Source organism: Eschscholzia californica, unplaced genomic scaffold, assembly GCF_041429995.1.
Source record: "Eschscholzia californica isolate CP2 unplaced genomic scaffold, dmEscCali1.0.p SCAF_6, whole genome shotgun sequence".
NCBI lineage: Eukaryota > Viridiplantae > Streptophyta > Magnoliopsida > Ranunculales > Papaveraceae > Eschscholzia > Eschscholzia californica.
In genome coordinates, this window is record NW_028238483.1 from 44,652,476 (window position 1) to 44,673,718 (window position 21,243).

At 37.4% G+C, this 21,243-nt stretch overlaps 3 protein-coding genes across 9 annotated transcripts; 2 read left to right on the forward strand and 1 right to left on the reverse strand.

The window, feature by feature from the left end:
* Positions 1 to 216: 216 nt before the first annotated feature.
* LOC147535527 (uncharacterized) lies at positions 217 to 4,636 on the reverse strand. Of its 5 annotated transcripts, none has more exons than XM_086645053.1 (4): positions 4,200 to 4,561; positions 2,410 to 3,952; positions 1,448 to 2,158; positions 217 to 528 (listed from the first exon to the last, which is right to left on the reverse strand). In XM_086645053.1, the coding sequence occupies exons 2-4, from the start codon at positions 3,898 to 3,900 to the stop codon at positions 301 to 303; spliced, it is 2,430 nt and encodes an 809-aa protein (XP_086501179.1). In that variant the 5' UTR covers positions 3,901 to 3,952; positions 4,200 to 4,561; the 3' UTR covers positions 217 to 300. The 5 variants fall into 5 exon arrangements, with proteins under 5 accessions (XP_086501179.1, XP_086501180.1, XP_086501177.1 ...); XM_086645054.1 differs by having other exon boundaries at positions 2,410 to 3,948; positions 4,200 to 4,276; XM_086645051.1 differs by lacking the exon at positions 217 to 528 and adding an exon at positions 709 to 1,268 and having other exon boundaries at positions 1,364 to 2,158; positions 2,410 to 3,956; positions 4,200 to 4,636.
* Positions 4,637 to 6,064: 1,428 nt separating this feature from the next.
* On the forward strand, positions 6,065 to 8,320 carry LOC147535528 (uncharacterized). 2 transcript variants are annotated; one of them, XM_086648535.1, is made up of 3 exons: positions 6,065 to 7,172; positions 7,291 to 7,353; positions 8,236 to 8,320. In XM_086648535.1, exons 1-3 carry the CDS (start codon positions 6,367 to 6,369, stop codon positions 8,291 to 8,293), a joined length of 927 nt encoding a protein of 308 aa, XP_086504661.1. In that variant the 5' UTR covers positions 6,065 to 6,366; the 3' UTR covers positions 8,294 to 8,320. The 2 variants fall into 2 exon arrangements, with proteins under 2 accessions (XP_086504661.1, XP_086504659.1); XM_086648533.1 differs by lacking the exon at positions 8,236 to 8,320 and having other exon boundaries at positions 7,291 to 7,924.
* Positions 8,321 to 10,069: 1,749 nt separating this feature from the next.
* On the forward strand, positions 10,070 to 18,100 carry ABCF3 (general control non-repressible 3). 2 transcript variants are annotated; one of them, XR_015227148.1, is made up of 19 exons: positions 10,075 to 10,662; positions 10,804 to 11,022; positions 11,120 to 11,312; positions 11,419 to 11,627; positions 11,774 to 11,920; positions 12,329 to 12,457; positions 12,535 to 12,636; positions 12,735 to 12,881; positions 13,625 to 13,687; positions 13,852 to 13,898; positions 14,022 to 14,081; positions 15,345 to 15,427; positions 15,555 to 15,649; positions 15,775 to 15,861; positions 16,431 to 16,518; positions 16,917 to 17,002; positions 17,491 to 17,553; positions 17,663 to 17,930; positions 18,040 to 18,100. XR_015227148.1 is itself a non-coding variant. In XM_086645057.1 (18 exons), exons 1-18 carry the CDS (start codon positions 10,453 to 10,455, stop codon positions 17,789 to 17,791), a joined length of 2,157 nt encoding a protein of 718 aa, XP_086501183.1. In that variant the 5' UTR covers positions 10,070 to 10,452; the 3' UTR covers positions 17,792 to 18,100. The 2 variants fall into 2 exon arrangements, 1 of the variants encoding a protein (XP_086501183.1); XM_086645057.1 differs by having other exon boundaries at positions 10,070 to 10,662; positions 17,663 to 18,100.
* Positions 18,101 to 21,243: the final 3,143 nt, after the last annotated feature.

Here is a 21,243-nt window from a genome sequence, read left to right on the forward strand (position 1 = left end):
GTTTTTGTTTAGCTCGAAGTCAAAATGAGATTGGTCTGAAAAAGAAAGAGAGTGAGAAGTAGAGATGAGCAGGCTCATTTAATGACTTACATATTCTTACACACTTAAGACTTGCTTAATAGAAGAGATTCAGCCAATTAAGAGATGAAAGTAACACAGACAGACAACAGGGATCCTGTCTACTGCAAATCTGCAACTATCTATCTATTTGGGGAAAGAACAACCAAGGACGACGACGACCTATTTGCTTTTTCTGTTTGTTTTCTGTTTCCCCTCTTCATTTTTGCTTTTTCATTTTGATCAAGTCACTTTTTTACAGGAGAAAAGAACAACTAGTCTAGTTAGTAATATCTCAATTAATGTGATAGTTAAACAAATAGATAGTAAGATTATAATACTAAGAAGTAAATAGAGGGATAAATAGAGTTTTTGAAGAAGTAATGAGTAATGATTATGTACTCTATATATAGTAATTTTGCATTGATTGATATATACTACTGTAGTTAGTACTAATATCAGCAGCAGCAGCTTAATACATGACTCCTCTTTCAGTCTTACTTCTTGACCCAAAAAACCACAAACCCTCTATCTCTCTCTGATGCCCCTACCCACAGGCTAGCTAGCTCTTGTTTTCTTTTTTCTCAGATACACAGAGACTAAGTTAGGGGAAAAGAAAGAAACCAAAAAGCAGCCACAATTAAAGCTAGGTTGAGGAGAGAGAGACCACTTACTTGTAAATGCCGGCCTACAGTACCATGCATGCATGCATGTTTCTTTTACATAAAAAAGGAAAGAAATATAGAAAGATGAAGAGATCCCCTCTCTCTCTCTCTCTCTCTCTCTCCATATATATATATATATATTTATCAAAATGGTGGGGTGCATAAATTTCCATTCCTTAGGAGTATACTACTACTGCTAGTACTAGTTAATATAGACTATAAAGCTAGAAGATTAATTACCTACCCATTGAGAAAACAAACATCATGAAGTCATGATCATCATGTTGTGGTTCTTCTTTCCCTGTTGATGATTGAGTGGAAGGACATATTATGATCTTCTTGTGCTTCAAGTCTACTATTACTAAGCTGTTTTTGCTTCCTCTGATAGTACTGATGGATCATCACCCCAGCAGCTTGATGATGATCTTCTCTTTTGCTGTTTAATGTTGTACCAGTAGTACTACTTTTTGTTGTTCCTCCTCCTCCTCTTGTACTACAAGTGGTAGTAGATGGAGCAGCAATCCCCTCCAATTCTTTTGTGGGTCCCTGTGTGTCCATAAAACAAACAACATAAGAATCTCAATTACTAATTGTTAAACATTAATTCATGAGAGATAGAGAGAGAGAGATGGGGTACATACATCAGTAGTAGTAGTTGTTGTACTAGTAGTGGGGAAGAGAAGGAGAGTAGTGGGCTGCTGCTGCTGCTGCTGCTGATGAGGTGCAGCAGATGGTTGCTGTCTGCTGGAGTAGTAGTAAGAAGAGGTGGAGGAGGAGGTGGGGGTCCCACACATATCTCCTCCTCCTCCTTCCTCAGCTGATTTTCTAGCTGTTGTAATAAGGCCAGCAACACTACGTCTCTCAGCTAAGGGTTTAACAGGTGGGGGTGAGGATGTTGTTGGCTGCTGCTGCTGCAGAAAATGTGGTAATAATAATGGCATGCTGGATGATGATGATACAGATGGAGGTGTGGGGACCACCCCATCCATAGTATGCTGATGAAGAAGATTAATTTGGGGATTAATTTGGTTATTATTAAAATTAGGAGGAGGAGAAAACATCTTCTTCATCATCATCAGGTTGCTACTACTGTTGCTGTTGCTTACGGACCCACCAGTACTATTAGTGTTTGCGGCTACCATGTTTGGCCACAGGAACGTTCCCTGTGGTTTGCAGATTCTGAACCCACTCCTCAGCCTCTCTCTCTTCTCTTCTTTTGTTTCCCCCCACTTTCCTCCTCCTAATTGTACTACTCCTCCTCCTCCTGTTTCTACCCTACTACTACTTGTTTCTCCTTTTTTATGCAAATCATTTCCTTCTCTCTCTTCTTTTTCACCACCCTCCTCCTGCTTTTTTCTACCATCTCCTTCTCCTCCTCCTCCTCCTCTTTTAGATGATGATGATGATGTTGTTTTTGTTAGCTTCTCCACCTCTTCCTGCATACATTATAACCCCATCATGCATATGTACATCATGTAATTAAAATACTATCCAACTCCATCATCATCATAAAATAAAAATTTTGAATTACTATTATTTTGAACAAGCACACTGACGTGTCAACATTCTCTACTTACTAAAAAGTTAAAGCCTTCCTTTTTAAAATAAGAACAAATTACCATATGGACCCCACCCCACATATCTGAAAAAATAAATCAATGATCAATAACACGTGTAGATTGATTACCTGAATGGTGTTGAGAGAATTTGAAATTTGGTGGAGCTGCTGCTCCAGTTGTGATTTTTTCTTCACCAAATTGTCATAAATTTCTTTTACTGGATGATGATTTTGTTGAACCACTACTACCGATCTTGAAGTAGTAGAAGTGATAGTAGTTGTTGTTGTAGTTGTGATTTGGGATTCCTCCTCTGTGTTGTGAGCAAGTGGTGGTGGTGGTGGTTCTTCTTGTGCTACTAATGCTAGCACTGGTGGTGGTGGTGTACTAGTAGTAGTAGTAGTCACATTTGCTGGTAGTGATAATTGTTGTCTATTATTAGCATCATGAGAACCACCACTACCGTCGCCTCCTTGAAGGAGGAGAAACTGCTGCTGCTGATTCTGCTGCATGAGGAGGACCTGATTAACATGTGTCTTAAGTTGGGACAACAAATCATCTTTGAGGAATTGGAGATCCCTAGGTGAGACTGATGAGAGGAGAGGGTTATCTCCAGGCATCCATCCGGGTGGTGGGGTCCAGTAAGGATCATTGACTCCAGCTTCTTTCCTGATGTTGACTAAGTCAGCATCCTCCAACCAATACTCCATCTGTCCTTCAGAGTTGTGACGACGACGGAACCTTTTCAAACCGTCCGGAGCAACTTTTCCGGCCATATGCTTCAGTAGATGATCGAGAAGGCCAGTGTCTCCAATGTGTTTTCTTGCTTCTTCTCTAAGAAACCTACGTAGAATAGGCTTCCCAAACACAGCATCTTTCTCCTTCATTATTTCCAACATTTTAACTTCAGCAGTTTCATACCTCTCCCGAGACCATCTGTCGTATGATAATGAGTTGTTATTACTCGTCGTTAATACCCCCCTTTTCTTCTTCTTCTTCTTCTTCTTTTTCTCCTCCTCTCTATCCAAAAAAGTCTTATCATCAGCCTTCTTCTTCTTCTTCTTCTTCATTGATTTCTTCTCCTCCTTTCTACTGTACTTGATCATCACCCCTCCTCCTCCTCCTCCTACTAGTAGCTGCTGCTTCCTGCTGGTCGACCTAATCACCTGATCAGTTGTAGTAGTAGGTCGTTTTCTCTTGCCAAGACGACAACTCCTTTGAAGACGACTAGTCTTGATGTTCTCTTCTACCTGATCAGGTTGATGTTCTTCCATCTCCTGATCATGAATATCCATGGTGGTGCTGCTGCTAATTTTTTTCCTCTCTGCTGCTGATAATATTAATGATTCTGCTTCTTCTTCTTCTTGATGATCTGGTTGTTTGACTCCTAATACTGTTGACTGATGATGATGGTCGGTTAATGGTGATGGTTTTGTGTTGTTGGTATGTCTACCCATGAAAGTGACTCTCCTTCTAACAGCCCAGCGAACCAACCCAGAACTGCTTCTTAACGCCGACCAGCACATTCCCCTTTTATTCATCATCGTCATCGCACCACCATTATTACTAGTAGTAGTAGTAGTCTTAAAAGTGGGGGAGGATGAAGATAAGGGAGAGGCCATATATAGCTCCTATCTTGGTGTTGCGGTTGTTGAGATCTATCTATCTATCTATCTATCTGGTTAAGTAAGGAAGACCAGTTAGTAGTTGATCATCAAGATTAATACTCCATATGAGTAACTAATTACTAACTTGCGAAGAAGAAAAAGGAATTAAAATTGAGCTAAATTTCTTTCTTTTTTTAACAATCGGCCGGGTATGATGGGTGTAGAGAATATATATATATATATATATATATATATATATATATATATATATATATATATAATGAAGATAAAAGAGAAGAAGAAGAAGAAATTACCTTAATTTCTCGATCTGAATCAGTACTCTAGTCAACCAGAACACTAGTGTTGTAGATGGTGAACCAGCAGCTTGTTCCGATGGATTTCAAAGCAAGCAAGAAAGTAAGAAAGAAATGATCATCTGCTCGTAGAGTAGAAAAGAAATGTATAAGGAGCGGAGAGTTGTGATTGATTGGAGGAAAGAGTTGTGATTTTAATGCCTTGAGAGGAAGAAGATGATGAGATGGTATTTATCCCCAAAAGCAAGCAAAGAGAGAGAGAGAGAGAGATATAGAGAGAGAAAGAGTCTTCTATTATTCTGTAGAGAGAGAAAGAGAGAATCATCTTAATTGATTTGCTTTTTCTTCTGAGAATATCGGCCGGTTGAGTCAGTCGAGTGGTGGAAGGAAGAAACATCATTACAGTTAATACGTGCCGTCCCTCACGTGTTCGTTTCATTTTGTTTGTTTGTTTGTTATGAACTTCCCTCCTCAAATAATATTCATTCTCTTGACAGATATAACCCTGGGGTCCCATCCATCCCTGATTGGTGAAGAAAGATTACTAGGAGTAGTTCTGATCCCCCTCCGTCCCTCCCTAGTCCCTCCTCCTATAAAGAGAGACCAACAACACATATGACTCAAACACAAAACACAGACTCCGCCCCTATTATTATTATTATTATTATTATTATTATTATTATTTCAATCCAAGTATTCACTGATTGGATTCCAAAGAAAAGTATTCACTGATTAATTGATTACAAGTAGTATATCCCACCCCAGCTAATGGAAGGGGGCGGTCCATTGGTTAATATTTGGGATCCATTATTTAAGACCATTCCTCGTCCCCCCCTTTAGACTCATCAACAACAAATGGAAGGGTGCCTTCAGATCAGAGGCACCTAGGGGAGAAGTGCCAAAGAATTTGTAGAAATTAGGTTATAACCTCTTAAAACACATCTCTAAAGACATCTTCTGAGTTCACTTGCATATGTATTCCCTCGTTTTTGTTTTCCCTTTGTGTCCGTTGAACTAAAATGCTGGTCACACTTTTTTTTTGATAATGATAAGCGGGAGAAGCTCGAATCGAGTACAATGGAAGAAGGAGTCAAAAATTCTAAAAAATTCAAAATTACATTATTTCATTAGTCCCGCCCTTTCTTCATTCTCACCGTTCCTCTAGAGTCGGCATTAACAATGTTGACTAATTTCACCACCAATTGACTAATATTCAGGTAATTAACACCCCGTCTGAATTTCATCTTTGACAAGTTATCAGCAGTTTGATTAGAGTCTCTATAGACATGAAAACCCCAAAAGTTCCGAAATTGGCTTTTGGACTTTCGTCCATAATCGCCTCGCCCTCCATGGTAATTTCTGATGTGATTTTGCAAGAAGTAACTTGATGTTCATTGAATCGAGACCAAAATCAACTTCTTGCAGTCTGACACTGATTGCTAGTTCCTATCTCAACTCAACACCTTGCAATTCATGTATAAAGATAGTATGTCGATCAACCTGGCTAGTGGCTGCCCTAACAACAATCCCCTCTGAATCTCGAATAATAGTTCCGTACCCCGCATCCACCTAGCTTTAGTGCACAATCAGTGTTGATCATGTATATTTACATTCCTATTCCTATGCGAACCAAACACCTAATTAGGAATATGTCAGGAATCAAATTCTCATTCCTGGTTAAACCAAACATCGAACTACAGTAATTTGATTTTCAGGAATCACGTTACTGGGATGTGATACCTGGGAATCACATTCCATTCTCGCGCGCCAAACATGACCTTAGAGTTTGAGTCTTTGATGGGATATGTAAAAAAGAGAAAAAAAATCACTTCATCTTCGTTATTATGTGACACTATAGCCTATAGGTGGCATTAGGCAATTGAGTTGGATCGGTTAGTGAGTTCTCACTCCATTTTGAACCAGCATCTTAACGATCACCCCTTTTTGCGGGTGGGGGCGTTTCTTCTCTTCTCCCCTCTCCTAATCAAACGTTCCCATTTTTTTCTCTCTCTCTCTCTCCGGAATTTTCTTCTTCTCCTCCGTACACACACGAACATACCTCTCTCTCTCTCTCTCTCTCTCTCTCTCTCTCTCTCTCTCTCTCTCTCTATTTCTACTCCACATTTTCTTTACACTCTCTATTTGGATCATCATCATCATCATCGTCATGTCTTCTTCCATGGCAAATTCTCTTCTTCTGTTGAGGTCTTCTCCTTTCCAATCACCAAATCCTAGATTATTATCATATCTGTCTTCTTCCAATACCACCACCACCACTGGATTTCGAAAAAAGAAACTATTTCCGATTTTCAGCAGATTCAATGGAAATGACGAGGCATTTCGTGAAAGCCTTAGGGTTTTCGTTGAGAGTAGAAAGAATGAAACAACTACCAAGAACCTTCTTTTACAAAATTCACTTCCAACGAATTATCTGATGATGTCTTGGGAAAACAGATCCAAAAGTACTATTAATGAGATGACGAGGATGAAATTAACATCACACCAACAACAACAACCTCATATTTACCCATTATCTTTGCATTCATCTATTGTGAAGTCCATCTCCTCCTTCACTGTCATGATAGACCACCTACTCAATTACATCATCCAACAACAACAACAACAAGATTCAACTAATAATAATCATTCAAGACAGATGATGATGAGCCATTCGTTGGTTCTACTTTTCGATAAAATTTGCCACCTAAATATATTCATGTCAATTTTGATTCTGCTAGCTGACTTCATCGTCTTTAACTTCCCCCTATCTGCTGCTCAAGACTATGGAGGCCTATGCCAGGAGGAGGAGGAGTTGAAACCGCCACCACCGCCGGTTAAGTTGTTGAGAAATGCAGAAGATTTTGATAAGACGACAAGTTATTACGAGCGTTTAATACTTGAGAATCCCAATAATTCAATGATCCTTTCTAATTATGCACAATTTTTGTATCTCAACATGAAAGACTATGACAGGTAGGTTTGGTTATCTATCTATTTATCTATTGGTATACAAAATATACAACCCCTTTCCCATTAATTGGATAACTAAATAAGTATAATCTCTGTCTCTCTTTTGATTCTGAAAAAACAGAGCAGAAGAAATGTTCGAATTAGCGATCCAAATGGAGCCTCGGGATGCAGAGGCACTGAGCAGGTATGCAACATTCATGGTGGATCAAAAGAGAGATATTGAAGCAGCGGAGGAGAATTATTTAGCAGCAATTGAACTTGATCCAACAAATAGCACCCATAAGAGCAACTACGCATTATTCTTATTAAATACTGGGGGTGTCGATACTTGTTATCCTTTGTACCCCTCCACTTAAAACAAAATTTTGGCCCATCTTACAGGCGGAGTTGATACTTGTTATCCTGTGTACCCCCTCTACTTAAAAAAAACAAATTTTGGCCCCCTTCTATTTTGATATTTCAATTTCTTTGTATTAATCAACATATTTACTTGAAACGAGAATGAAACCCGCGATGCCTGAAACCCAAGACTTGTAGTGGCAAAATCAAGTTCATGGCTCCTCCACCCAAGGGTCCATTGTAGTGTCAGCCGATGAGAGTGGCAATTTAAGCCAAAAGGATCCCGTGTGTGTGTGTGTGTCGATTCTTTCTCTTTGTTTCTTCTTTTTGAGTTTTTGTCAAAGAACTTCTTGATATTTGAAGGTTACAATGAAAGGTAACCCTCAAGTTTCACATAATCAAAATGGATAAAACCCTTATTTATTTATTTTATCCAACCCAACTTGGATTCAGTCACCTACTCTTACATAAAATAAATGCATAGATTTACCATTCATGATAAAGTGGCATATTGGACAATTCTACAAGTTATAGCTACCAAATCAGAACTATACATATAATAGTGGAAGACTGGTCCCATTTGGAACTACTTTACCCTTTCCTGTGCATACTTATTCCCTCAATTTACCCTATGAAAGAGAAATAAAAGGTTAAGATCATCAATTTACATTCTCTCTGTCACACATAGCCGCATAAGGTGGAGTTTTGTTGTCTTCAAATATGTCAGATGGGAGAGGCTTTGGCATGGAGATAAGAAGACAGTGATGGGAACACTTCTGCAATGATTTTAAAGGTAGCAACAGCAATCAAACGAGAGAGACGGAATTAACTCCTATTTTATGTTACCCAAGCATTAACATCTTCTTTTTTGTTAAGTAGAAGCTCTGCTCCATGTTGGGAAAAACGGGCACTTAGGCGCAGCGGAAACAAGAGTTTTTCCCTTTGTGTTAGTTACGAGGATAATATAGAAGAATATGTGGGAGCAATAAACAAAGAACTGAAAGTAAATAAGACAACAATTTTTAACGTGGAAAACCTCCTCAACGTGAGAAGTAAAAACCACGGGACTCGTAGTCCAACCAAATCAACTATGACAGCAAAGTAGTTACAGACTACGTCCAACCGAGACTCAGACCCTTCCCAAAAGAATCAATCTCAAACACGGAGAAACCCTCACAAGAAAGAACAAAACAGTCCAGAAATCTGCTGCCCAAAACGACCCTAAATTCACTAGGATTCCGGCGACCAATCAACGATCCCTCCGTACAAATACTAGATAAATATGTCAAGAACAGTTCTGCCAAATTTCAGCTCAATCGGAGAAGAACTCACCGTCGGATTTTCCGAACAACGAAGACTGCGCGTGCTGAAAAAGTTCTGCCCCGCTCTTCTCGGCAACCTCCTTCTCTCCCTTCTTCTCTTGTGCGTTTCTAATTATGTTGCCCCCTTTGGTGCTCCTCACACACATCTAAATTAGGTTAAGGTAGTATTTATAGACTCCCCCTTAATCCTAATTCCACCGTCATAAGTAACCGACCCAAAGAAACTCGACTCAGGTCCGGGTTTGGTTTCCTAATCCAAACCCAACTAGGTTTCCCCACTAGGAGGAAAACCCAACACTCCACAATGTCGAGGTAGCCATGATCCACTGCATAGTGCAATGGAGATCTTGCTATCTGCAGTTATTCCAATTATCGCGGTCAGCCAATATGTCTTTGAAAGCCAAAACATCTCTATAATCTCAGGGGATGTGGAGAGAAGGTAAAAAAAAGAGAGGGACTTCATTAAAAAGCAGAAATATTACGATTATTGAGAAGAAGCATTTGCTATTCGTGCTTATTTGAAGGCCAACCAGTTGAGAAGATTGTCAAAAAAGGGCATAGTAGATAATGTTAATTTTTTTAAAAAAAAATACTAGTAGTTTATATATACTGCAAAGACAGTACTATTATTATTGTAGAAATGTATTGTACCATTTCATGCTACAAACATGATGAGAATGTCAAGGGGTAGACCTATTTTTATCCATGCGAGCAGCCGAGCATTAAGAAATTTTAGAAGAAATACATGATAGGTAATATCTTCCATTTAAGTTTCTCCTGTAGCATTTGATGTGGGTATGATGGTAAAACGTCTACAATAAGGCTACACAACCCGCCTCTTGGGACTCCCACTTGAACCGCATGTGAGAGAAACAAGTGTTTCTTTCTCCACGTGACTGGACATGTGAGAAGAGAGAGAAACAAGGGGTTCTCTCACATGCGGTTCAAGTGGGACTCCCTGGAGGTGGGTTGAGTATACTTTTTGTTGCATTTATCTTCCTGAAATTAGATGAAACACTATACATTTTTGAACAAATGCTACAGGAACCACTAGTCACTTTTCTCCCGCTGAAAATTATGTTACTACAAGATAGGTAAGCATATTGTTTTCTCTGATGTAGTAATGAAATAACAAGTTAAATAACTATATATATCCTTAACAAAAAAAAAAAAAAAAGTTAAATAACTATATTCTTTCAACAAAAAAAAAAAAAGTTAAATAACTATATAACACTCAATGTGACAAGGTATTCATTTTTAAGGGGTTTTGGGTATAAGGGGATGCCCAACTTTTTGTTTGTTTGTTTGTTGAAAGTACTATTCGTGGCACTGTGCCTTTTGTTTCAGGGTAGTTTTTTTTTGTTAAACTGTTTCACATATAATACTAGCAGTATCTTCTTCTCTCTTATTTAGACGGGTCGTGCCGGGCTACAAGTCGGGTCGTGACGGGCTAAAATTACCGTGAAGAAGGAAACGCCCTCCTTCCCAACTCGATTCAATCTTGGGTTTCTCCATTCGTCTCTTTCAGGAAGGGGAAGGGAAAGAGAAGAGAAGAGCGGCGAACTAGTAGGAGGAGGTACTGAATCTGTCTCTGCGAGGAGTGAGTGAGTGAGTCAGGAAGGATGGTGGTGGAAGTAGGTGCAAGTTCAGTTGTTTATGATGTACTAGGTCAAAGAGCTGAAGATGTTGATAAACCTATCATGGATTACATCATCAATGTTCTCGCTGATGAAGATTTCGATTTTGGTCTTCAAGGACAAGGCGCTTATGATGCTATTGGAGACTTACTCCTTGATTCCGGCTGCGTTTCCGACGATTCTGAGGGCCGACAGGTACTAACTTTCTTACTACAGTTTTGAAAAAGATGAAAAATTCAATTCCATTTCTGATTGATTGATTACGGAGCTATAATTTCTTAACCGCAAAACTCAGTCTTCACTTAGATGATGTTAAAATGACTATTCATTTTGTAGGTTTGTGTCAAACTATCTGAAAAATTTGGAAAGCATGGTTTGGTGAAACCTAAATTAGCTGTCCGGAGTCTTGCAACACCCTTGCGGATGTTTGATGGAATGGATGAGGAGGAAGCTCCCAAAAAACAACCAGAAGTGCTGCTGGAAGGTCCTATTTTGACTGAACGTGACAAGGCTAAACTTGAAAGAAGAAAGAGGAAAGACGAGCGCCAAAGAGAGGTAACAACAACAACACTCTTAACTAATAATATTCACTCATCTGATGCTAATGATGCTAATGCTATGAATGAATTATTACATCAAATGATCAACACAGGCACAATATCAAATGCATCTAGCAGAGATGGAAGCAGCTAAAGCCGGGATGCCTGTTGTATCTGTAAACCATGATAACAGTGAGGGTGGCAGCAATGTCAAAGATATCCATATGGAGAACTTCAGTATTTCCATTGGTGGTCGTGAACTCATTCAGGATGGATCACTCACCCTTTCTTTTGGAAGGCATTATGGTAGTAACTTCACTGCAGTGCTCAAAGATGATTCTGTTACTTTTTGTTTACCAGTTCGAACCCTTACACTATTTATCCTAATCTAATCTCGGTCTTCGTTACACAGGCCTGGTTGGCAGAAATGGTACTGGGAAAACAACTTTCCTCAGGTATATGGCTATGCATGCTATTGATGGTATTCCCAAAAACTGCCAGATATTACATGTTGAGCAAGAAGTTGTTGGTGATAATACAACAGCTTTGCAATGTGTCCTTAACGCCGATTTTGAGAGAACACAGCTATTGCAAGAAGAAGCTCATCTCCTTACACTTCAGGTTCAAATGAATCGTTTTAATGCTTATGTTCAAGTTAAACATGTGCTTTGGTTACTGTCTTGTCATTTGTTTTGCTAATGATTCTGGTTGGACTTTTCCATTTCATCAAATGCCAATTTTTCTGATAATATTATCCTCTAATAAAGAGGGAGATGGAGCTCGATGATGCTACTGAAAAGTCCAATGCTGCAATTGACAAAGATACCCTGTCACAAAAGCTTGAACATATATATAAAAGGCTTGAGTTCATTGACGCAGATTCAGCCGAGTCAAGGGCAGCTTCCATTCTTGCGGTTAGTTCTCTCGCTTTTACCATAGTTGGGGAATTTGACAAATGATTCATTATTATTTTTTTCCCCCAAGTCAAATTTCGGTGTCCTTAAAAGTTTCCCTAGTTACTCGGTCATTTAAAAAGTCGGGATCTTTTGTGTTGCCTGAGCCTATTTGCTAGTTACTCACAATCATGACAACTTAGAGCTAATCTACCATGACCATTCAACAAAATAGCTAGATCTCTATATGTTTCTTGAACTCTTGGTTAATTCTAACTGATTGAAAGGGAAAACAGTTGGGTATTCCTGCTGTTTATTTTCCTTTTTGATTTTTTCCATGTTTAATTCAACAGGCTTCTTCTGGTATATGGACATTTTGACTTGTATGTGGCTCCGATCATATGTAACTTTTCTTAAAATGAATTTCAGGGTCTGAGTTTCACTACAGATATGCAGCGGAGGCCAACAAGTACCTTTTCTGGAGGATGGAGGATGCGAATTGCTCTTGCACGTGCACTTTTTATACAGCCTGATCTGTTACTGCTTGATGAACCTACGGTATGCTCTGCATGAAATATACCATCAGGTTAATATGAAGCTCCAAGCTAATACATTTTGATTGTTTTCTCTGACAGAACCATCTTGATCTTCATGCTGTTCTATGGTTGGAAACCTACCTTGTGAAGTGGCCGAAGACATTCATAGTTGTCTCTCATGCTAGAGAGTTTCTAAACACAGTATTGTTTTTTTACTCACTTCTGAATATTTTTTTTGGCGATTGTGCTGTATAAATTTTAGTCTTCCATAACTAATATGATAATGTGACTTCATTCAGGTGGTGACAGATGTTCTACATTTACAAGGGAAAAAACTAACTGCCTACAAAGGGGACTATGATACGTTCGAGAGGACACGTGAGGAACAGCTTAAGAACCAGCAGAAGGCTATTGATTCTAGTGAAAAAGCAAAAGCTCATATGCAGGTCTGTTTTCGCTGAGTTAATAAATAAACAAAAGTAGAATATTACCTACTTTCATTTCATATGTTTTACATAGGATAGATGCTTGCTATTCAAGTATTATTTACACATTGATATCAGGCTTTCACCACCAAGTCTTTGTCTCTTTTACTTTTGCATGAGAAGCAATTTCTCCCGTACTTCTATATTTTAGTAGTATTGGAGTATCACATCTCAGTTGGACTGTTAGATCCACATGTGTGTCATGGCCATCTCTACTATGAAGTCTATGAATGACCATCACCTGACAACCAGCACCAACACACCAAGCTCTGATTAAGTAGTTAGCAACCAAGTCTTAGTTTAGGATTTCTGTCTTTGGTATTTCTATAATTTAGAAAACTTGCAAATCAAGTTTGAGTTATATTAGGATATAGAAGTTAAGTAGAGTTACCGTTTGGGTTCCAATTTGGAAACCCTAGGTCAGCCAATTCCTATGTAACTATGAGGAGTTTTTTTCCCTTTAGGTTCATCTTTTGATCAATAATAATCTTGGTTGCATTAGTTTATCTCTTTTACTTTTATGCTTCATTTTCTGTTCGATTCTTCGAGTTATATATCAACTCCGCTGTGTTCTATAGCAATTTTGTTATCATTATTTTTTTTAAATAATTTGAATTAATATGAAAGGGAAAAGGGACGAGGGGGAGTTTCTTATCAGCTTCTTTGTTTCCTTGTATTACTTATTTTTTAAACTCACTCTGCAGGCTTTCATTGATAAATTTCGGTATAACGCGAAACGTGCATCACTTGTTCAGTCAAGAATAAAGGTAACTATTAAGCATTGCACACCAACTAAGTTTTATATAGAACTGACATATTATATACTTTATTTCTTTGTTCTATCTCTGTTTATATTTACGTTGGTTTTATTCATACATAGACAGTTTTGTTCCGAATAATTTATTCTTATAACTGCATGTTCTTTATGCAGGCAGTGGAGCGGATGGGCCATGTTGATGAAATCATAAATGACCCCGAGTAAAGAGCATTTCCTTGCATTCAATGTGGATCGAATAAGTCCATTGCTTCATTTGTTGAAGATACTTCATTGCTGGTTTCCATTATATGCACCGCTTTGTAACTTCATTTTTCTGCTTGCAGCTACAAGTTTGATTTCCCAACGCCGGATGACAGACCAGGTCCTCCCATAATAAGTTTCAGGTTTGTCTTGCAGTTCCATTGGTGGAGTTTGTGTGTATCAATTTTTTTGCCAATTGTGCCATGGTTTCATAATCCAATCCAATCTCCTGCAATTTATTGTAATTTGACTAGTATATGCAATGCAAATAATTTGATAACAAAATGTTTCAACAAAAATAAGGTGAAAAAGAGTAATTTGAATTCCATCAAGATCTAAGCAGTACGACTCGTTCGAGACAGCCGAGTGACTCGGGACTCGGCCCGGACTCGGACCGGACTCGGACATACACCGAGTTCCCAAGTCTAGGGTTAGCTCAAGTGACTCGGGTGACTCGAGACTCAGGTCTGATTCGGGTATGATTGTTTTTCCCTTTATTTGTCGAATATGAATTGTATTTTTGACATTCTATTTCCTACCTAATTAGTAATAATTGCTTAAAGGATAAACATATTATATAGCTATAAAAAGTTGCAATTTAGTTGTACCTCCTAGGTTATTATGGTGATAGTGGTGAAGAAGATGGTGATGATGTAGATGTTTAGGATAGTTCCTCCTAGGTTATTATAGTCAACTAGTTATTTAATTTTAGACTTCAGTTATTACAATAGAGTAGTAGTCTAGTAAGTCTGCCGGTTTTTGGTTCTAGTTTTAGTTGTTCCTAACTCTACTGGTTATTTAGTTTTGATTTTTGAAGTTTGAACTTGATTATATTATGAATTGTCATGTTAAGCATATTATATACATACATGAGTAACTACTTATGAGCAATAAACACTAAACATAAGAAACAGGGAAGCTATGAGCAGCAAACTCATGAAACAGGAAGCTGAATATTGACTCGGGCTGGCTCGGACCCTGACTCGGATCTTGGCCGAGCCGAGTCCGAGTCGGTACTGCTTAGATCAAGATTTAGAAGAGGATTTTCCAGCAAAATACAAAATAGATCTAGAGATATGTCATATGTGCTCTCCACAACATGGATATATCCTTTGAAGTTTGAACTTCTCAATATTTGTCAAAGTGACATCATCAACTATGCTTTTCTTTATCTCCGGCATATTACTGATGACACCCTTCTATAAAATTTGTTACCTATTTTATGTGAAAGCTCTTATTGCAGATCGCAGTGCTCCTTGAGTTGATGCTTTTGTTTAATATGTTTACATTTTCTTTTCTACCTTCCCTCCAAGCATCCAAAAGTTTTCTCTGCGTATGTTACTTTTTAATCCATCTTTGGTCGAGGGACATTAGTTTTATCTAAAATATCTTATACCCTATTGCAGTGACGCGTCATTTGGTTATCCCGGTGGACCCATATTGTTTAAGAATTTAAATTTTGGTATTGATCTTGATAGCCGCATTGCAAGTAAGGATGCTCCTATCATTTCTTTTGGGGATATACCTCAGATTTAGTAGCACACTGGATACAGTTTCATTAGTGATTCCTGCCATCGGTTCTCTTAAAATTTTATTGGTCTGAAATTGATTTCCAGTGGTCGGGCCAAATGGCATAGGAAAGTCAACTATTCTGAAATTGATCTCCGGGGACCTTCAACCAAGCTCTGGGACTGTTTTTCGTTCAGCTAAGGTATGATTTTGTTGTCTCCTCTAGGCTAATATTTATTTTGGATACTTCAGCAACTGTTTTTATTTTTGCACAATTTAGTAATTGTTCTACAGTTCATAGAAAGTCTCGTGGTTCGGTTTTTACAGGTTCGGATTGCTGTGTTTAGTCAGCACCACGTTGACGGGCTTGATTTAACTTCAAATCCCCTCCTATACATGATGAAATGCTTTCCTGTGAGTTCAATTGCTTTTACTCGTTCAAAAAAATATTGTTGTATAGCATTCCATTTTTTTTTAACATTTTTTACGCAAAGGGTTTGGTGTTATTTCTTGCCTCTTGGGAAGGCATGTTGGAATCTGGACACCCTTTTGACAGACTAGACTTGACTCTACTGCCAAAACGGATTCCGTAGGATGACTCCTACGAGAACTGATCCCTCCAACATATCTGTGAGTACGGTTAGTGATGTGAATTCATCATTGGTCAATAACGGGGAGGCGGGGACTTCAACCAAGTTTTAGATGACATTTCTTGCCAAGAAGAATGAAGCTTCTCACTGATGCATAATGCTTAAAAGAATGTTAGTTTCAATTTTTCAAAAGGCTTCTTGTTTGGTATCTTTAGAACCCATCCCTCTTAACCTTGGAACCACTTTTTTTGAGTCATGACTCGTGAGATGTCAGGCATGAAATGTCAGGAAAATTCCTAGTCGGCGTTTTAAGTTGTTGATGATTGGGATAGTCAGGCTTGGAATTATTTCATTTCAACCTTCACCAAATGTTGTATATAATTTTCTTTGCAGGGAGTGCCGGAACAGAAGCTGCGGTCTCACTTGGGATCTTTTGGTGTTACTGGCAATCTTGCTCTTCAACCCATGTACACTTTGTCAGGTGTTTGTCTCTTATAAAGTTCATCTTCAAAGAAAGTCTTGAACAATTTTTCAAGATATACTTTATCCGAAAAGATTTTTAACAATGGTTGGAGCTCTTAGGGTTTTCGTTAGTTAGGAAGCAGAAACCTTGACATTGAGTACTTTCCGGAACAATAAATGGAAGCTAGTGTATGTAGATAATTTATTTTGCTTGGGCACTTGATTGTTGAAGCATTTTTTTTGGTACTTGACAAGGTCAATTTCATGTGGTTTTTCTTGAATCAACTCCTCAATTTCAACTTTTAAATAAATCTACCTCAAAGCCACAAAACAAAAATGAGAAGACGGTTTGAAAATTGTGTTTGTGGTAAAGAAAGTTGATTGAATTGTTTCAACAATGAGCTGATGAAATTTCAGGTGGTCAGAAGAGCAGAGTTGCTTTTGCAAAGATAACATTCAAAAAACCACACATCATTCTGCTGGACGAGCCGTCCAACCATCTTGTAAGTCAACATACAATTTTATAATGCATTTTTCTTTCACATACCGTTGGGTAGTTTCCATACTCAGAACCTTTTGGTTACCCTTGTCTCTGTCAAATCTAAACTAAGTATGTCTAATAAGTTCTGAACCAGAAATTTGATTTTCACATTATTTATGGAGATGACAACCAGATATGTTTACCTCGTCATGCTATATAGGGTTACTAGTGGAAGAAAGATGGTACCTCGTCATGCTATATGTTTACCTCGTCATGCTATATAGGGTTGATAATAACCAAAGCATTCTTTTGATGAAGAGATGCTTTAGGAACTAGTTGAGGGGTCTCACATTTCTCAAATAGTTCAAGTACCTTTCCCTTTTTATTGTTGTTATAAGTGAAAGCTTTTGAGTACTTCAATCATTTGTAACAAGTTCTTTGTTTTGCCTCTAACGTCCACTTCAGGTTGGATCTCAATTGAATGTGTTTGTTGGTTTTTTATGCGTGCAGGATTTAGATGCTGTAGAGGCGCTAATCCAAGGTCTTGTTCTCTTTCAAGGAGGGGTACTAATGGTATTATGCTGCATCTCTTTCTGCCTCTGTCTGTCTTGTTTTGTTGGTACTTACGTCGAGTAAAGTTTCATCGGTTATGGAGTTGTAATATGGAGTTGACAACTTGCAGGTAAGTCACGATGAGCATCTGATATCTGGGAGTGTTGGGGAGCTGTGGGCCGTATCAGATGGCAAGATTGCACCATTCCCTGGTGATTTCCATGATTACAAAAAGATGCTCAAGTCTTCTTCCTCTTAGCTGATTTTGGTCTCATGTGCAGCCCAAGATTTGCATGTATGTTTAGATACCGAATTAATGCCGGTTGTTGTTTTGTCTTCTGTTTTAAGAGAGAGAGGACAATACTTTGATGCAGAGTGTTTTTAGAACATCTATTTGAGTGAGATTTAAACTTATTTTGCAGTTATGCTCCCTCCGTCTCCTGGGGTAACTAGGTTAAAATGTGACTGTATTCACATAAGTTAATAACTACATGTATATGGTCTGAGTTGATCAATTTCCTACCAACTACGTTTGATGGGTGCACAAAATCCAAGTTTTGGCCTAAAAGTTGTCTCACAAGGATTATACTCCATGTACATTTTTTTAGCCAAACCACCATCTTTTCTGGATTTTTTTTCATTTCCAAAGATTCTCGTTCAGATCCTCTTCTTCTACGCGAGAAGAAAATGGTTAGTTTAAGCTTCATTTCTTGTGAAAAGTACCATCAGATGGTGAATTGGGTGTTGCTTCAATTCTCTTTGCTGGTATATAGAGGTGCTCTTGTGTTAGTCTTCCCACCTCAGATTTCGATAAAAAGAAGATGAAACCTTTGAAGAAGCAGATGGGAAACTATGCTTGAAATTTAACAATGGTATCATTTACTTTTTGGCGGGAAAAAGATAATAATGCCTATTTTATTGTAAACTAAATCATGTTTTAAGAATAAATAACTAACTGCCCAGGGGCAGTTTAGAGGCTTAAAGTTAATCAAGATTGTTAGTTTTGTGCAGAAAAAATAAAGCTAAAAAAAAGGTTTGTTTTACGTTTAGATTCATGTTAGCCTTAAATGATTGCTTTTTAGTATTTTTATTTAAGAAAATCATTAAAGGTGATTGCTTTACCTTTTAGTATTTTAATTAAGGTTCATGCTAAATCGAGTTTCCATTAGATGGATTGAGTTGGTATTTTATGGCTGTCCAGAATCTAACTCAATAATAAAATTACATTTTTTTTTTTCTTGAATGTGTTGTACTCTTGATGGTCCTCCTAACCTATAAAACAATTTCACTAGAATTTAACTGTGAATCCCTAATCTTCAGTTTGAAGGTTAATTTATAATTGCTCCAAACATCTATCTAAAGTAATTAGGGGTGGCCATTTTCACACCATAGGTGCCGAAATACTACGGGTCTAAAGACTACGTAAATTAATTCATTTATATCCAAGTTCAATATTCTTAGATTTGCACTTCTATAGGATCGAATCTGAGACCTCTGCCGCATCCGCCATTTACGAATTTGATGTAATATTGAGAGGCCTGGTGTTCTTTCAATATCAAAGGCGTGGTCCTATTCTAATACAACAAAATTAGGTCCTAAAGAAAAATAAATAATTGCTAGTTATTGTGACTTTTTCCTAGTTCCGAATTAAAGATATTGAAGTTTGTTGTAATAGGTTTTAGCATTATTGGAGGTGGGGATAGCTGATGATTAAGCTTAACTAATCTGATTTTATCTAAGTGGCCTGTATGTATATATATATATATATCAGTATACACTTGGTTTTATTTAGTGGGAAGGAATCTATTATTGTTAAATTATTGATAGATCCTCCGTCAGATATATTCCAGAACAAGTGTCTTATCTGCGTAAGATTCATATGGACTTGTTTGTTGTTTTGAGTTTTAGTTGTTGAGAAGTTCAAATCTCTAAAATAAAGTCTATAGTAAACAAAATTCCAAGCGACCTAAACCACTAAAATCATAAGAGCATTAAAATATGTTTAACTTTAGAATTAAAGTAAGTGCCGTAATGTTCAAATTTAATATGAAAACATTATTAGAGATTTTAGGTGTATGAACCAAAATAATAGTTAAAATAAGTAAAAGAAACAACAAAAATTTCATAATTATTATTACTAAAAACTCAATTACTAATTACTGTACCGGAAAAAAAAATGAGAAAACGGTAAATTAACAAGAAAAAAGACTAGAGATATACAAAGTAATAAATTTAACCCCAGTCCAATTTTGTGGAGATGGGACAACTCAGATTCCAAACCTTCAGCTCGCATAATAGTGAGCCCCCCAATCATTGAAGATATGAGTTAGGCCTTTACTTTTTTTTTTTTTTTGTATATAATTGTAAATAATGGGCAAGTGGGAAGACGTGACAATGTACTCAATATATATGATTCTCTCTCACTCTTCTTACAACTTTCTTATAAACAAACAAGTTCTTTGTTGAAGATAATATTAGTCAAATGGAGTGGCTTACCAAAATGATGGTGTATTAAAATAATTATCAGGAAGTTTGGATTAACTATACATGATAAGTCATTGACTTTTGTAATTTAATAAGTTTAAGTTCAGTCTTTTCAAGTTTAAGTCAAGAGAAGAGCGCCAAAAAATTATTTTGTTTAGCAACACCATAAATATTTTAGAACTTGAAAATACAATTAAACCAATTAAATGCAATTATAAAAATTAAGAAAAATATCACTTTTGCGGGGCAGAGTATCTTTGGTGAGAAATTAAAATGTGCAATAAATTGTATTGTTAGAGATATAAATGGAGGGAGAAGCTGATAAGACAGCAGTAAGTCCCAATGGGACATCTTCAGATTGACATTCAATAGGATAAAGATTATTGATCATTGGACCCTCTGTAAGAATATCCCTAGATAAGAGGTCCTTGATGCTATATCCCCAAGGGAAAAACTCAACAGAACAATCATTATCTTTAGTGAATTTTGCAATAGAGAGTAAATTTTTCTTTAAATGAGGAACCACTAGTATATTTTGTAAATCAAAAGCATGATCTGAAGTATTCAATGTTGCATTACCAGTACACACTATAGGAATTGAAGAGCCACTTCCTACCATAACTGACTCATGACCAAGATAAGGAGAAATTTGAGCCAGTACCTTAGAATCATTTGTCATATGGCTTGAGGCTCCTGAATCAGCAAGCCAGATTTTGGAAGAAGGAACAGTAGTAGCAGCCATATGACACTCTTCAATAGCAACATTACACTCCTCTTGAGATGATTCTGTATTATCTTCCATACTTGGTAAGGAAGAATTGGTATTATCTTCAATATGAAGACCAGCAAAGTTTGGAGAATTCAGAGGTGTTGATGGTGTATATCTGAATCTGCACTTACTTGCTAAGTGACCCCATTTATGACAAATACCACAAGGAATGGAAGTGAAATCAAAATTTACTGCCTTCTTATTCATAAGTGGATGTCTAGTCTGTTGTTGTTGTGAATTTGATGTAGATTGTTGAATCTCATTCTGATTTTTAAGACTTTTCGTCTGCACAGAATCAGATTTGTGTTTCTGATTTGATTTGGATTGATATGAACCTTGTCTAAAAGGTTTTTGATTTCGTGTGGTACTTTGATTAACATAATAAGCTGTTTGATCAACAGTTTCTTGAGAAAGAAGCCATTGTTCATGATGAAGCAGCTTTGATCTTAACTCAGGAA

Coding starts and splice junctions, on each gene's coding strand:
- ABCF3 (XM_086645057.1), top strand. CDS start 10,453: ATGGTGGTGGAAGTAGGTGCAAGTTCAGTTGTTTATGATGTACTAGGT. Junction 14,082..15,344: donor CCTCCCATAATAAGTTTCAG/GTTTGTCTTGCA, acceptor ACCCTATTGCAG/TGACGCGTCATTTGGTTATC. Junction 15,428..15,554: donor TCTTGATAGCCGCATTGCAA/GTAAGGATGCTC, acceptor ATTGATTTCCAG/TGGTCGGGCCAAATGGCATA.
- LOC147535528 (XM_086648533.1), top strand. CDS start 6,367: ATGTCTTCTTCCATGGCAAATTCTCTTCTTCTGTTGAGGTCTTCTCCT. Junction 7,173..7,290: donor AACATGAAAGACTATGACAG/GTAGGTTTGGTT, acceptor CTGAAAAAACAG/AGCAGAAGAAATGTTCGAAT.
- LOC147535527 (XM_086645051.1), bottom strand. CDS start 3,900: ATGGCCTCTCCCTTATCTTCATCCTCCCCCACTTTTAAGACTACTACT. Junction 2,159..2,409: donor ATTCTCTCAACACCATTCAG/GTAATCAATCTA, acceptor TAATGTATGCAG/GAAGAGGTGGAGAAGCTAAC. Junction 1,269..1,363: donor CAACAACTACTACTACTGAT/GTATGTACCCCA, acceptor ATGGACACACAG/GGACCCACAAAAGAATTGGA.